Here is a 15480-nt window from a genome sequence, read left to right on the forward strand (position 1 = left end):
TAGAAAATCACAAATACAATGGACTAATTTCTAGCTTGAAAAAAAAAAAAAAAAAATCGCACATTTATGTTTATACATGAACAATAATTCTGAAGAATGGATTTAAAACACAAGGACAATACAATCAACCAAACCAATCAAAGATCAGTTTGCAGGCTTATACAAAAAGCAGCACAACCTTCAGCACAATTTGTAACAATTCAAGAGTTCCTTCTCAATACCAAGAGCATACAATAAATTTTTCATATTTCTTTTAAAAGGTAGAAACAAGTTCTCCACTGCCAAGTCAGTGGTTCGGTACACAAAGCCTTTTATTTGAAGGGCACAATCATATGCAGACCATTCTAGGCAGCGGGAGGGACTTGTTGAGCTCACTGAACCAGAGTGTGTGGTATAAAAGCATTCAAAATGCCAGTGACTGAGCCATTCTCTCACTCTATGCCTTTGTTGTTTGTTTATATTTAATTCCCTTTAAAGTCCCCAAGCACAATGTGACAGTGTGGCAGAATAAGAGTTAGGTGAGGCACTGGACACAGGGGTCCTCGATTCACAATAATTTTATGTGACAAAGGCTCAGCTGCCGCTAGCACACCGAGTTCAGAGATATTTGAAGTGGCCTTGCAGAGCGTTTTGTGCGTGGATAGCGTATGGCTTATGTAAAATTTCTCTTAAGCCATATTTGGTGCTCAACAAAATTAATTCTGTACGTGTGGGTGTACGAACCCTCATGTGGAGCCCTTTGAGGTTCCCCTCTGGATGTTTCCCAGTTAGAACATGCCTTTCCATTCTATTTACAGAATGAACAATGGAAGTGAGACGGTGGGGCATTGTGTTGTGCTTGTTATGAAAAATGCATGTCCGGTCTGGTCTCTGCAGCTCGTCTTGATTCTAAGAATCCCCCGTTCCTGTTGTAAGGACTACACAACATAAACAGACATGGACTCCTGCAGTTGTGTCTGTGTATTTGTCCATGCCCGAAGCCATCTTAATGTAATTGCAAAAAAAAAAGCACAGAAAATGTATAAAAAAAACAAAAAACATGACAGCAATCCCACAGATTAATTATAGACCTCACAGATGTTGGACACAGGCTTAAGGCGATTCCCCACCAGCCGATTTTTCAGCCATAAACATCATTTACACAGTCACTGGAAAATCATAGGGAGTTTCGGTCATGTCTCTTAATGGGTGAGTGTTAACAGACCCGGTGACTCAAACCTCTGCTGAGTTAATGGTTCTGCCACTGGGGCAAGATTCTCACCGGGTGTCCAATGAGTTTCTTCTCACACGGAAGAACTGACAAACTTTATTTTAAGACATTTTGCTGCTTGGAAGTCATCCAAACTTATATCCCACCAATTGTTAACTGTGATTGTGAAACCGAGCTATTTTCTGAGGTTCTCCTGCACTTAAATGAATAATAAAATGACTAATTAAATAAAAAGCAGTGGCAGAACAAACTGGGTTTATGGAAAGTAAATCTATTTCTAACTCAAGCTGTGCATAAACATATACTCTCAATAGCAAGCCCTGAAGGAATAAATACACCCATGCATTCAGAGAGGATAGATACTAACAAATCGCATGCAGATTCAAACTATTACAAGAGTGTTTGTGCAGTATTCCTGTTTAGCAAGCTCCACGTGAGGGGGAATTGCAATCTGACCCTATTGAAAAAGAGATGGTGCATCTCAAGGGGTTTATGCTCAAGAATAAATTAGTTGCAAACAGAAAGAAATGTCCGAGACTTAGTCTGTGACCCCTCTTCCATGGTGGACCAGTCATTTTGACAGAATGTGGCCAGATTTCAGCAAAAACAGTCACACAGCAGTGGTGTTTTATTTACTTTATGAATCAGTTTTTAAACAAGAAGGTTTCTTTAAGTGTATTGGAGACATTGCCAAATTTCTGGATTTAGACCGTCTCAGTTTTTTTTTTTCTGATTCTTTATGTCATTCCAGATGGACTGGATGATGCTGAGATCAGATCTCTGGCTGTTTTCAGACTCCTTGTGCATACAAAAATCTCACTGGATTATTACAATTAATGGCAAAGGGAATGTTTGGAAATGTAAACTGATATTTCCTGCTGACACACCACAGCAATAGATAGAAATAGCTGTCTTCAAACAATATTCTTTTGTTGTTGTTGGTGAAAATACTAATGGACTTTTGCACAGTACTGTTTCATGTACAGATAGAGTCACTGAAAGATCCCCATCACTAATACATAGACTGACATTCTGTCTGGAAAACAGACAAAAGCAGAGTGATACAAACAGTAACAACACCCAGAGTTGGACTCTTGGAAAACTGCCCAGCCAGTAAATTGGCTGAGGACTAAAAGAGGACTAGAAATAACTGTAGTAAAATATCAAGTAGATCACATTCCAAACACAAAACTGACAACTATTTTGCTGATTTTTTTTTTTTTTGCTTTGGCAGAGAAAATATTTACAAGAGAAGTCAAAGCAGGAAGCTTTGTGAACACAGGCAACGACTGATCCAAAAATGATTATGAAATATCAGAAATCTTGGAATATTGCCTTCCCAGTCAAATTAGTTGACTGCAAATAACTGAAGGGCCTAGTAAGGATTAAAAGGGCCCTCATATCGGTTCAACAAACACAGAACCTGATGGCTTTTACATCTGTGTGATGTCGACAACAGAGAAATGACAATACGTAAACTCTCTTCTAAGGCAGCATGTAATGGCTTAGAAAGCGTTGATGGATGTGTGTGTGTCCGTCCTACCTGAGCAAAAGGGCATGGGTGCGCTCCAATGGCCCTTGAGCTGGCAGGTTCGTGAGGACTCGCCCTTCAGTTGCCGGCCACCCGTGCAGCTGTAGCGCACCGTGGCGCCAAAGGTGAATTTGTCCCCGCTCAGCACTCCATTGGGAGGAGATCCAGGATGTCCGCAGTCCACCACTATCCAATACACATGCAGAAAAGTGTGAACACGGTTACTGGATCAGCAATCACTCCTTCAATACACATTCACAAGCTGAATATGATTAAACTAAAACATAAAAGACTAAAACAAAGCTGCTCTTTTTTAAATATATATTCACTCCAGTTGATCTCAATGATTACGGTGCTAATTCTGCTTCCCTTCACTAGGATCAGCACTTTCTGAAAGTTTGTTCCTATCCTAGAGCTTAGACCTCACTGCTTGAGCAACTCTGCTAGAATTAGAATATTACTGATTCTATTTAAAATTAATATCAATGAATGTAATACTCTGTATAAAAATAATGCATATAATTTATCTATTAAATGTTTTGGCCTTTCAGTGTGCACAGAAACATCATCAAGCAAACATTTACAATTCATATGAAAAAAAAACACTTACAAATCATTTGTAACGTCACTGGAATCTAACAGTTTAGATGTAAAACAACATAAAAATAGTCAAATCAGGAAAAGTTACAAAAAAAGAGTCTCATTCACTATCAACTGTGTATATATGTATTTGAATATCAGCAGAAAAGCTGTTCACAAACAGATGTGAGCATACATAAATATAAATAAAGCTTTGAGTAAAGTGTAGCAATCTCATAACCAGTTGAGAAAAAATAATAAAATAAAACACCTTTCATATACTGCAAGCAAACGTCAGCATTTTTATGTAGAACGTACCCCAGATTTTATTGTAGGGTCACTTTGGTATTCAAAGAGCCCAGCAACTGGTGTTAGGATCAAACATGTAAAACTACAGGGAAGATTATACAGACACACAAAGCAGAAGCGACGACTGGGCGAAAGGGCATCTCTGACAGCAGGGAGTCTTGTCAGGGCTAAATGTAAGCTCAGGCCCCGTTGACTTCACAGCTGCTGCAGAACGTCTCACCGAGCTGTACACAGGCTGAAGATGTGCCGTGTTTCAACTTTCACATAATAAAACGGGGATCAGATTAAACAAAAAAAAAAGACATTGCTAATTAATCTGCCACAAAAACCTGTGTTCCACCTGTCCCTCAATTACAACCACTGATCTTAAGCAGCAGGAAGAGGGTCGTGCAACTAATTCCCCTCAATTACAGGAAGGAATAGTTCATTAGAACCACAATGTCACTTCCAAATTTTCATTGAAAGATGCCAGTTACATACCGATACACTCGGGCAGTGGTTTGTCCCACTGACCCGTGGGCTGGCAGGTGAGGACAGGAGAGCCAAACAGGTAATAGCCAGGGTTGCAGTCGTAGAACACCACCGTGCCAAAGGTGAAGTTTCCATGCTCGATCTTACTCTGCCTGATTGAGTTGGCTGGAATCCCAGGATCAGAGCAATTGACAACTGAATAAAGAAAGGAAACGAAGAGGACAGAAACAGAGACATGTGTTATTTGGCAGAAGCACTAATCAAGTGACTGCGGTGGAAACAAGTAGGTCAGATGCTCTATGCATGCAGTGCATGCAGAATGAGAATTTGCCATTTTAGTATGTCACAGACAAAAATACTGTTAAGACATGATAAAAATGTCTGAATATCTGTAAAAATGTGACAAAGGACTAATCTAGACTGTATTTTTTTTTAACAAAAATTTACAAATATTTTATAAAAATGTTTTAACAATATAATATTGAAATATATATCTGATATAAAGATATAATCCATTGATATAATAATTGTATAATATTTAAAATAAAATAAATAAATGAATACATTTATTTTTACAATATCATTTTTAAAAATATATAATTTCACTCAAACTGTGTTAATATCATGTATCATACAGTTACTGTACCTACCATAATAAGTGAGAGCACACATGCAGAATGAATTATCACAGAACGTGCAGTCTTTATAAAACTAAAAATATATTGACATAACATTTTAGTATAACAGCTGCATAACACTGTGTTTCTCTACCAGTCATTATCATTCAGCCACCAAACCCCACAATTGTCAGCCATTTAGCAACATTGCAACTGCCACTACCCTCTTCCCTAAACACAGAGTGCACTGCGGTGCTTTAATTTTGTCAGCTGGTGGATCAGGCAAAGCTCTGTGTGAATAAAAGACTTAACTTTTCTCCCCACCTTTACATGTTGGTGGTGGCTGGCTCCACTGTCGGTTGGCCTGACACTGGGCCCGAGAAGGGCCCTCCATCACGTATCCCATGTTGCAGGAGAAGCTCACCACATCATTCAGGTTGAAGCCATTGCCTACGGTACGCCCATAGATGGGGCTCCCTGGGTGCCCGCAGCTGATGGCTAGAGATGAGAAGAGTGAGATGTTTTAATATGGCATAAGCACCAAGTTATAAAATAAATTGTGTGTAGCACTGTGGGATGAGTTCTCCCTGGAAGCTGTTTTCTCACAACAGGTACGTATTAAATGACAGAAACATTTTTAGAGTGTGATTAAATTATGACAGATAATACATGTGCCCTCTATATTGATTGGTCACTGCGGGAAATTAGTTAATTTTCCCTCTATAATTTCTAATCATTTATTTGGTAAGTTGCCAACTCAGAAGCAATAAATCAGATTCGTGTTCTCCTTGCTAAAAAGGCAATTCAAAACCTGCACTACAGTCTAAATATCAATGAACAGAAACAAAGGCAGGGTATATTTTGGGTTCATGTATGCATTTATCTGGACCTCTCAACATGTTAACATCATCATTTCTTTAAATTTAGGTCTCGATGATAAAGATGGCCCACTGACACAAAGGCCAGTCAGTCTGAGAGTTTTGGGCTAGTTACTGAAAATTTTACATATAATGATTATTGTAAATCCATTTTTAATGCCAAGAAAACCTTTAACTTTATATTCATTAATAAAGAACCCCCCAAAAATCTCAAGTATTAAGCAGCACAACTGTTTTCAACATCAATATAAATAACAATAAATGTTTCTTAACATCAAATCAGCATATTAGAATGATTTCTACTCCAAACTTTTGAATGGCATAGTATAATTTTTTTAAATTAAGTATAAAAACACTTTTGTATTGCACATTAAGACATTTTGTCCGGATGTGTTACATTTAACAGCTCTATGTGTGAATGAATGAAATCCCACTGTTTTAGTAGCAATGGGCAACACGGTACGATTTGTCCTCAACTGCAGGCATTTGCTGGCTGAATGAAGCGGTACATGCTGTAAACAGAAGATTCACACTCAATGCCTTCGGGTGAGAGATGTCACTCTGATGTTCAGTTTAGACATTGCAAATCCTATCGTTTATCAGACTAGGCTACATTCAGACAGCAATCTAACAACATACTGCCTTTTAATGCGAGGTTGAGTTTACTTCATTTATATGGGGAAAGTATTAGACCTAAACTGTCAATCAGTATCAGATATGAAGCTGACGTTAGCAGTGCAAGATGTTGTTATTTACTGTGTATTGTGAATACACTTGTAAGCCAAAAATAACAGGCCAGTCCTCAAGTGTCACATCGTAGGTCCCCACAATGTGTGCTGATTAACTCCACAGTCTAATTCATATACTGATCTACAGAAGGGCTCTTATTTAATTAAAGTGAAAGTTATTTTGCTGATATGACACATTTAAGGTATATTTGTTTTTGTAATATCTCTTCCAGGCTACAGTATATTTTGTGCTTCACTACGCATCTTTTCTGCACTCATAAAAAGCCAACGTTCATTTGCATAATCACAGTTGTAATTTGTTTCTCTTTACACAGAGGCAATTTCCTTTTCATTTAAAGACTCTTCGTAGCCCAAATTTCCAACCAAATCACTGTATACTAAAATAGCTGAAAATGTACCCACACATTTCCTTCTTTTTATGTCCTACAAACTGTGATTTTAGCTTGTAGTGCAAAGCTTGTGAAATGTAGATAGCAGAGATGTGACAAAACCTTTTACGCTTAAAGAAACCCCAGAAATCGCTTGAAAAGCATGGTTTTCTTTCCTGTGAGGACACATTTCCTAATAAAATAGGAAGCGAGTGCCTTTAGGCCTTTAATGTACATTGCAGTCGAGAACTTATAACTTGTAAATTTCTACTCAAAGGTAGGTGGTCTTAGTTAAAGGGGACTATCTAATTCTAGAAAGCATCTGATTGGACAAAATTGTGGATACTTTTGAGTGCACGATCAATCATCTCTCTCTCTCTCTCTCTAGTATGCTAAAGTATGTATTTTGTGAAAACTGCTTGCAAACATATAAGAGCACACAAGCAAATAGACTCCCAAACTAAAAGAACTGCAAAAAACCTCAGATATTTATTCATTTCATTTAAATCGAGTAAACGATTAATACATCAAGTCTGTCAGCTGCTATTGGTTAGATCACAGAGGACAGAGGCAACTTGTCTGGCATTAAAATCTTTCTTTCCTTTTGCTTTATTCCACTTCAGAAAGTGAGAGATGATTTGTAGATGCAAAGAGCTCTGTGATTGTTTCAGATGCCATGTTACAGTAATTTATTGCAGAAGCAACAATCACCATCATCATAAAAAAAAAAAAAAAAAAAACGTCTCAGTAGCCCTGTTTTCACTGTAATTTACTGCTATTCTCCAAAAGATTCAGGAGATGCTACATGAATGAAAGACGAATCAAATCAAATGACAGTCGAATATTACCAAAGTGGTTCTTGAACAGTTTTGAGGAAGACCCAGATTTTATCTAAAGTACAGTAAGGCAGACCTACAACCCATTTTAGGTCACAACCCACCACTTGAAAATGACCAACTTTAAACTATTTGCAGAATTTGTACATAATGATACTGTATCACAAGGCTTTCAGGACATAAAAATATAGGATCGGCCTTGGCAATTCATCATTACCAGACATCCCAACCTGCAAAAAGTCATTTCAGGGAGGTACCCCAACCCCCCACCCAAAAAAAGGAAGGAAATACATCTCAGCTGTAGTCCCCTTCTCAGTGAGATCTGAATGGGAGAACTGAGATATATTGGAGCAGCCTTCCCTGCGCTTAGCCTCCCTATGTTGTGATCCCTAAAAGATATAAAAGCATAAAATATTATTTCTATAAGCTATAGGTCTATGAAATTATTCGTTAATTATGTTTAAATATGTAGATTACATTTACTATTTATATAATTGGCTTATACAATTTGTGTAAACTGCATTTATTTATTTTCCATTGCAACTTTAAACAGGTCTAAGGAGTTTGTTGTTTTCATATAGCCTTGGCAACTAGCCTGAATAATATGCAGATGAAATTAAACTTGTCAAATCACCTCAACATGCCTTTTGCAATAATATAACCCGCCATGGGCAATGCTTGAGCAAGACTGTCATTATGTTTGCTACCTACAGTATAAGATAGGGGTACACTTTCGTGTAGTCTGCCGTAAAATGTGTCTTATACTTTTTTGTTTTGTGGCACTCTCCCTCTTACGGAAGTTCTAAGCGGCCATGCATTATAATATTTTTTCTTGTTGTTTTCTCGTTATAACGACTTAATTTTCTTGTTATCTCGACATAACGAAGTTCGTTTTCTCGTTATAACGACTTCATTTTCTCGTTTTCTCGACATAACGAAGTTCGTTTTCTCGTTATAACGACTTAATTTTCTCTAAGAAGTTACAAAACTGCACCAGCAGGTGGCACTATAGACCTGAATATAACTGATGCGGTGTTGTACACTATCCAATTTACTGTACGCGGACATTCCTCGTGATTGCTATAATTTGTGCAGTCTTCATTACTGACATTTAATTAATTCATAAATGTTAAATGCTTGAATCAATATGAATATTTTGTGTATTAAATTCCTGCTAGATGCATGAGTTTCACCAACGCGTTCTGTGTCATAAAATAACTTCTTTATCAAAACCAAGGTTGACATCACTGTATTCTGTTTATCTACAGTAGGACGGGATTTAACGATGTAGGTTGATGTGCTTCTTTTCCTTATTACTAATTTTTATTGTTAACCATATTGATGAGAAATGTGATGTATATGTAAAATCCATAGGCTAATTTAATTCATTTTTGTTCTATAATGTAATCGTTTTTTCTACACACACACTACACGTACACATGGACGCTCTTTTCAAACAGAAGCTTGTAACACACATGATATCTGCTACATCATATAATGACTACTACAAATTACAAATTATATATAATTTTATTTCAAATAAAGGGAAAATGAAAAGTGAGTTTAATCCAAGCAGCTCTAATTTTGCGGTGTTGCCATTTAAACATGTTAATTACAAAAACAAAACGTTCGTTGTACTGTCTCTGGAAAAATCAACAGTGATTGATCAGCCTTTATTTATATACAGTATTGTAGACGTTATTACTTAGGCGAAGGTAAATTTGCTGAAATATAGGCTACAGTAAGAGCGCCTGCATGGTTGTCCATCAGATGCCTGTCAAAGTTGAGTTCGTTACTATAGCAACAGTAAAACTGTCATGTCGTTATAACGAGAAAACAAACTTTCGTTATGTCGAGATAACGAGAAAAATAAGTCGTTATAACGAGAAAACGATTTTCGTTATGTCGAAATAACGAGAAAATTAAGTCGTTATAACGAGAAAACAAAAAGGAAAAAAAATTATAATGCATGGCCGCTTAGAACCTCGGTACCCTCTGCCATGGTACTACTGTTTATAGATAGACATAACTGATTAATTTTGTTCGGGACTCGGGAGAAGAGATAAAAGCCCGCCCATACTGACAATTGATTGGTTGATTTGCAGAAACAGGCCAATCATGATGCTCTCTGTTTTACATGCGCTTCGCACACACGCACATTAGCACACATACGCTCCCTCTCCCTCTCTGCCGTGCATGCGTTACACAGTTTGAAACACAGTATCTGTTTCGCATTCGCGCTTTTGCTCGCTCGGTCTAGATTCCGGGAGATTTTAACTAATTTGCGGGTCTCAGGGAGCCGGTTTCAATATGCGGGAGACTCCCGGAACTTCCGGGAGACTTGGGATGTCTGCATTACCCACGTCTCTTAAAGGGATAGTTCATCCAAAAATGCAAATGACAAAATTTCTCTCTAATAAACTGGTAGATGATGTGAATAAATCCCGCAGCCTCAAATACTGCAGCTTTTGGTGAGAGTAACTTAACTCCTTTCCCTGCAGCTCCTTTTTACCAGCTCATTTCATCTAAATGTTCCCAAACAAATAAATGGCCCCATTGAAGTGAGGCAGACTTACTGCAATGCGTGTCTGATAAATGTAGGCTGTGAGCGTGGACCCAGTGTGTCACTGTGCAGTGGGAGATGACAGTGATGCCACATTTTTTTTAAATATATAAATAGCTCACTAAATACAGAGGGCTCTAAAGGTGGATTCTTTAAATGCCAGTGCCATGTAAGAAGAAACAGAGCTCTGAGGAGAGTATGTACCATGATGTCATGTCCCCTTATTCTTGTTTGCAACAGAATTACTCTCTGTGTCCCAGACGTAATAGAAGTTAAAGGTGCTGTATGTAAGATTTTGACTCTACTAAAGCATAAAAATACCATACTATGTTTGCAGATATTTAAGAAACATGCTAAGTTAACATACTTGTTTATCTGAAAAACAATGCTACAGTCAGTTATTCTCCTTTTAAAACCTTAAGACCTGCATGTGTGTAAAGTCTGAGGAGGAGGGGCCATGTGGAAAAAAACCCTCCCCAATATTTAGAATTTGGACTGCAATACCTAGTTCAACCACTCTGTGTCAATCCTACATACAGCAACTTTAAAACCCGCAACAGTGGCATGTGCTAAAATTAGAGCCGTCGATTGATTCAAAGCTGACGTGTTAAGCTTATTGATTCATTAGAATTTATTGTATATATGAATATATTTGGTGAGAAAAGGCTATTAGGATACTATCGTGGCAGATCTAAATATATCATTAAATATCATTTCAATACAGGCCAGATACTCATTAACACATTTTCATATTTAAGTTTACTAATTTATTGTGTTAAACTTTACTCTGTAGCTGAAATATATATGATTCTTAACCCGGTGTTTGGTGCTTTAGCTACTCTGTCTGAACGAATCTATTCATGGATTCAGTAATTTTCCACAGCTTGTCTGAGAGAGAAAAGTGCGAGTCCCAAACTCACGGACGCAGATGGGCAGCTGTCCGGACCAGTTGTGGTCTTGTTGGCAGATGCGCACAGAGGAGCCGATGAGGCGGAAGCCGGAGACGCACTGGTACACTACCGTGTCTCTGTAGCCGAAGTTTTCCCCGATCACCTGACCGTTGACAATCTGCTCGGGTAAACCGCAGTGGCCGGCTGAAAGGAGTGGAAAGAGAAGAGAGAGTGATTAAACTGAGCAGCAGCTACATTACACTGTAAAATATTAACATCCAATGCTTTTAGAGAGACGAACTGCTTCATGTAATTAAATGCCTTAGGAGTGCATGTAAATTAAAAAAAGTGAGACCTTCAGTGGAGCAGAAGAAAGAAACATGATTGAGGCCAAACGTACTTCAAGCCCTTAGACACTATGGTATGTGAGTGTATTTTGAGCTGTGTTCAAAGGTCTGGGGTGAGAAAGGTTTATTTTAAACAAATTTAATAACATTATTCAGCAAGGATTGATGATCTTTTGAACTTTCTATTCATAAAAGAATTCAGATTTTTTTTTATCATGGTTTCCACAAAAATATAAGCAGCACAACTGTCTAAAACATTGAAGAAAACAGTATAGAGAAACACACACACACACACACACACACACACACACACACACACACAAATATATACATACAAATACATACTGTGCATACATTCATACTTCCATTTATATTATTTCATAGTGAAGACATTTATAACAATATGTTAAAGTTGTAATAAACACAAAGCTTAAACACAAACTTCTGAATGGTTACTACTAGAAAATAGTATGATGACGACTCTGTCACACTCAACAAGGTTTCAAAATCCAGTTGGACCACTGCCAGGCAAACATGCCTGAAACAGCAGATGTGAGCAGCAGCAGTGAATGTACACCACATTACCCAAGCAGCGCGTCTCTGTTCCACTCCACAGACCAGAAGATAGACACTCTCTCACAGTAGATCCCACCAGCATATACCCATTGTCACATGTAAATATGGCTGTGGCTCCAAAGGAGGTCTGAGTTCCAATTTTCTTGCCGTTGGGAGGCGTGGCCAGATCCCCACATGAAATGACTGTGGATGGGAGAGAGAAGGTAAGACAAACAAGGACAATCTGGAAAGTTTAAACATTTGACTAACAGAACCAAACAGCTGTTGGATTGGAGCTGAATTACACACTTACTTTGGCAGTGAGGCCTTTCGTTCTTCCAGCTCCACACACCATTGGCCATGCACTGAATGTGGGCGGGGCCTAAGCGGTAATAGCCAGGATCGCAGGTGAAGATGATTTTGGTCCTGTATTCATAATGCGAACCGTTAACGATCCGCCATCTTCCGTGTTCCAGAGAGAAAGATCCAATACTTGGGCAAACCACAACTATGCAGCAAATAAAACCAAAATCAATATTCAGAATTCAATGGCCACCCATTAGTACGGTGTCAATATTTTTTTTATGGTTCTGTTTCAAAATGTATTGAGCTGCCCTGCTGTTTTCATAGGTATCTGCCTTCAAAGGCAGCATGATAACTAAAATGATTTGACTGATTTGGAACAGCAGTAACTCCATGTGTCAAACAGCATTATTCACAGTTTGGTGCTAGCATCCCACTACAGCTAACTCTGTCATAAGCAACTTTTTATCAAAGTAAGCTTGTTTACAATTTAAATATAATTTCTTAAATAGATTTTTTTTTTGCCATTTATTATGGGATTGCTTTCAAATTAAAGGAGAAATGCAATGCTGCTTTAGAATTTTTTTTAAATAGAAGGCAAATAGAAGTCTTAGAAGGCAGCAATTCTGATCCCTACTTTTGGAAACAGGCTTTGTATTGAGATTGATTCCTTAAAATGCAGCCTAAGTAGTCAGCTCACGTTTTTGAAACAGAGACATCATTTTAGAAGATAAAATTGGCTATAAATAAATTATGATTAAAGCACAGAAATCTCCTTTTAAAACAAGTCCCTTTAAGAAAAGTCGATTCACTCAGTGGCCATCTTGTTTTGCCTCAGGCAGCTATTTAGCCAAAAGGAATACAAGCACAGCTCCTGCCTAGTTGAATGGAAAAATACAGAAATTTCCAAAACTGTTTGTCTAAATCATGTTTTAATAACACATTCGAAATCTGACAACAACGGTATTATAAAATGTGCTTTTTGTACTCAAATAATAAGTAAAAAGACTGTATTAAAAGGCTATTATTTCTGTGTACGAGTCCATCTCCTTCCCCTTTTACTGTCTCTTGATCTCTTTATCTGCTGTAAAATTCATGCCGAGGGGCTTCTGAATCTCTATGAGCGGGCCTGTACCTGAGCAGCGAGGGACTTTGTTGTGGTTGCTCCAGGTGCTGTCAGGCTGGCACACAGCACTGGTCAACTCTTTGGAGGACAGCCGGTAGCCATCGTTGCAGAAGTAGGTCACACGTGTACCCACTGAGTAGTCCATAGCAAGCACTCCTCCGTTCACAGGAGCCTTGGGCACCCCACAGGAGACAGCTTATGGGTGTGAAAATGAGACAGACATATGGAATGTTAAGTAACAATTAAAAGATATAATTATGATAAGATAATAAAAAAAATTAAAAAACTCTCATCATTGCTTATTACCCCATATTTATATATTTTATCAGAGCATTGAAAATTGGTTATTCTATTGGTTGGTTTTGTAAGATGCAACTGGAGTTGCTTTTCAGGCGCTTATGAATACGAAGCGGCTTTATTAAAGGTCAATACTACATTTATGAGTAAAAAGGATGTGGTCTATACAAACTCTATACATGTATGTGCACATCATGAGCATTTAATTTTAGGTATGGATGGACGTATCGATCCTGAAGTATCGCTATATAGATACTGATGCGAGTATTGAAAGTATCTATACTCAAATAAAAAAATATCGATACTAAGGTGTTTATTATTATTATTTTTTTTACCAGTGATTTAACAAAAAAAATTATGTGTACAATATTTATTAAATTGGACAAGTAACCTATCAATCACAGAGAGCGTTCACAAACTTCTGACATTGCTTTCAACCAGGCTGCGTTATTTCACAATAAACAAATTGAAATGGCAGCCTACATAGTTTGTGCAATTACATTTATTTCAATTGAACATTAAAACTGCATATAGATTATGTTCTATTCTGTAATGTTAATATAAATAATAGTTTCCAGAATAAAAAGTTTGCATGCAACAAACTAATTAACCATGGTGAAATGAACCATGGTGAAGGAAAGTGAACTTATTTCTATATAGTAGCCTATTAACTATATAGTTTTTGTAGATTTCCATGGTTACCACTACAGTAAACATTCATATTTAATAATTATAATGATAAGAAGAAAAACAATGGCACACGACCACCCCCAAACTAAAGTTCTCCACAAAGTTGAAAGACCAGAATACTTTATAATGTCACTGCATGGTGTTACACTAGGAATTGGAATTAAGGAGCCTAGTCAATTCATTAAGTTTAGTGTAAAATCACTCAAGTTTAGGCTGAACACTTTATAAGAGAGATCAATATTGTATAAAAAGTATTAATAGAAAAGTGAAACAGAGAAGGGCAAAGAAAAATGACTCTCTGACTACAGACAATCAAGGTTCGCCTGCATGTAATGTCAGACCTTTTTCATAAACAATGAAATAGCACTCAAAGAGTTAAACTATTCCACTATAACTATACCTGTCATCAGTGTGGCAAACCAGCCAATGGAACTTTCCATCTCGCATCTTGCTCTCCTTCTGCCTTACACAAGCAGCACTGGAACATATTATTTATCAACACGTAGTACTTTTAGATGACGCTAAGCATGAATCTTTTTCTTTTTTGCTGTGCAAAAGCACTCTAGATTTATTGAGCAGCAAAATCACTGGAACATTTGGAAACAAAGCTACAGCCCTAACCATCCAACTGTAAGTGCTCAGCCATCAGAAGCCGAACCATAACCTCCCAGTAATTAAAGAGCACACATCAAGCATGAAGCCATTCCTCACCATGAGTGGCTTTTGACACTGACGCGAGATGAACTGTTGCTTTGCTTTAAGATAACAAAAAATGAAAAGTGCATTTAAGTGTCACCTGATGTTAGTTGAACCAGAGCCTGTGGCCCTTAGAGGGAGAAGGGGCCCATTCTGTCACAGTGCAGGAGTAGAGGCCCTGCATTACTGTGCGGCCTCAGAAACTATTTAGTCAGGCTCATCAACTCTACTGTGAAGCTGCATTTGAGACGATAGGTGGGGTAGGATAAACCACAAAGACGGATAAAGAGTTCTCTGAAGATTAGTCATTAATGTGACAAATGAAACAGATCATGAATAAACAGTATCAGTGAGAAGAGCGGCGACAGTAATTACTGCGTCTCCATTACTGACCGTAAAAGCTTGTTAGAGATGCATCAGGTAAATTACTGATCATATCTGCAAGCACTAAATTACTACCTGCTA

General features: G+C 37.7%; 1 protein-coding gene across 4 annotated transcripts in view; it reads right to left on the reverse strand.

The window, feature by feature from the left end:
* The window catches only part of LOC113062137 (CUB and sushi domain-containing protein 3-like), a 365289-nt gene that overhangs the window by 38253 nt on the left and 311556 nt on the right, over nt 1-15480 (reverse strand). For all 4 annotated transcript variants that reach the window (XM_026231758.1, XM_026231757.1, XM_026231756.1 and 1 more), the window contains 7 exons: nt 13342-13527; nt 12217-12411; nt 11934-12107; nt 11032-11205; nt 5042-5215; nt 4110-4295; nt 2754-2927 (listed from right to left, as the gene is read on the reverse strand). In XM_026231758.1, coding sequence (XP_026087543.1) covers nt 2754-2927; nt 4110-4295; nt 5042-5215; nt 11032-11205; nt 11934-12107; nt 12217-12411; nt 13342-13527 — 1263 coding nt within the window. The remainder of the gene's footprint in view (nt 1-2753; nt 2928-4109; nt 4296-5041; nt 5216-11031; nt 11206-11933; nt 12108-12216; nt 12412-13341; nt 13528-15480) is intronic.

The sequence above is a fragment of the Carassius auratus genome, chromosome 44 (genome assembly GCF_003368295.1).
Source record: "Carassius auratus strain Wakin chromosome 44, ASM336829v1, whole genome shotgun sequence".
Lineage (NCBI taxonomy): Eukaryota > Metazoa > Chordata > Actinopteri > Cypriniformes > Cyprinidae > Carassius > Carassius auratus.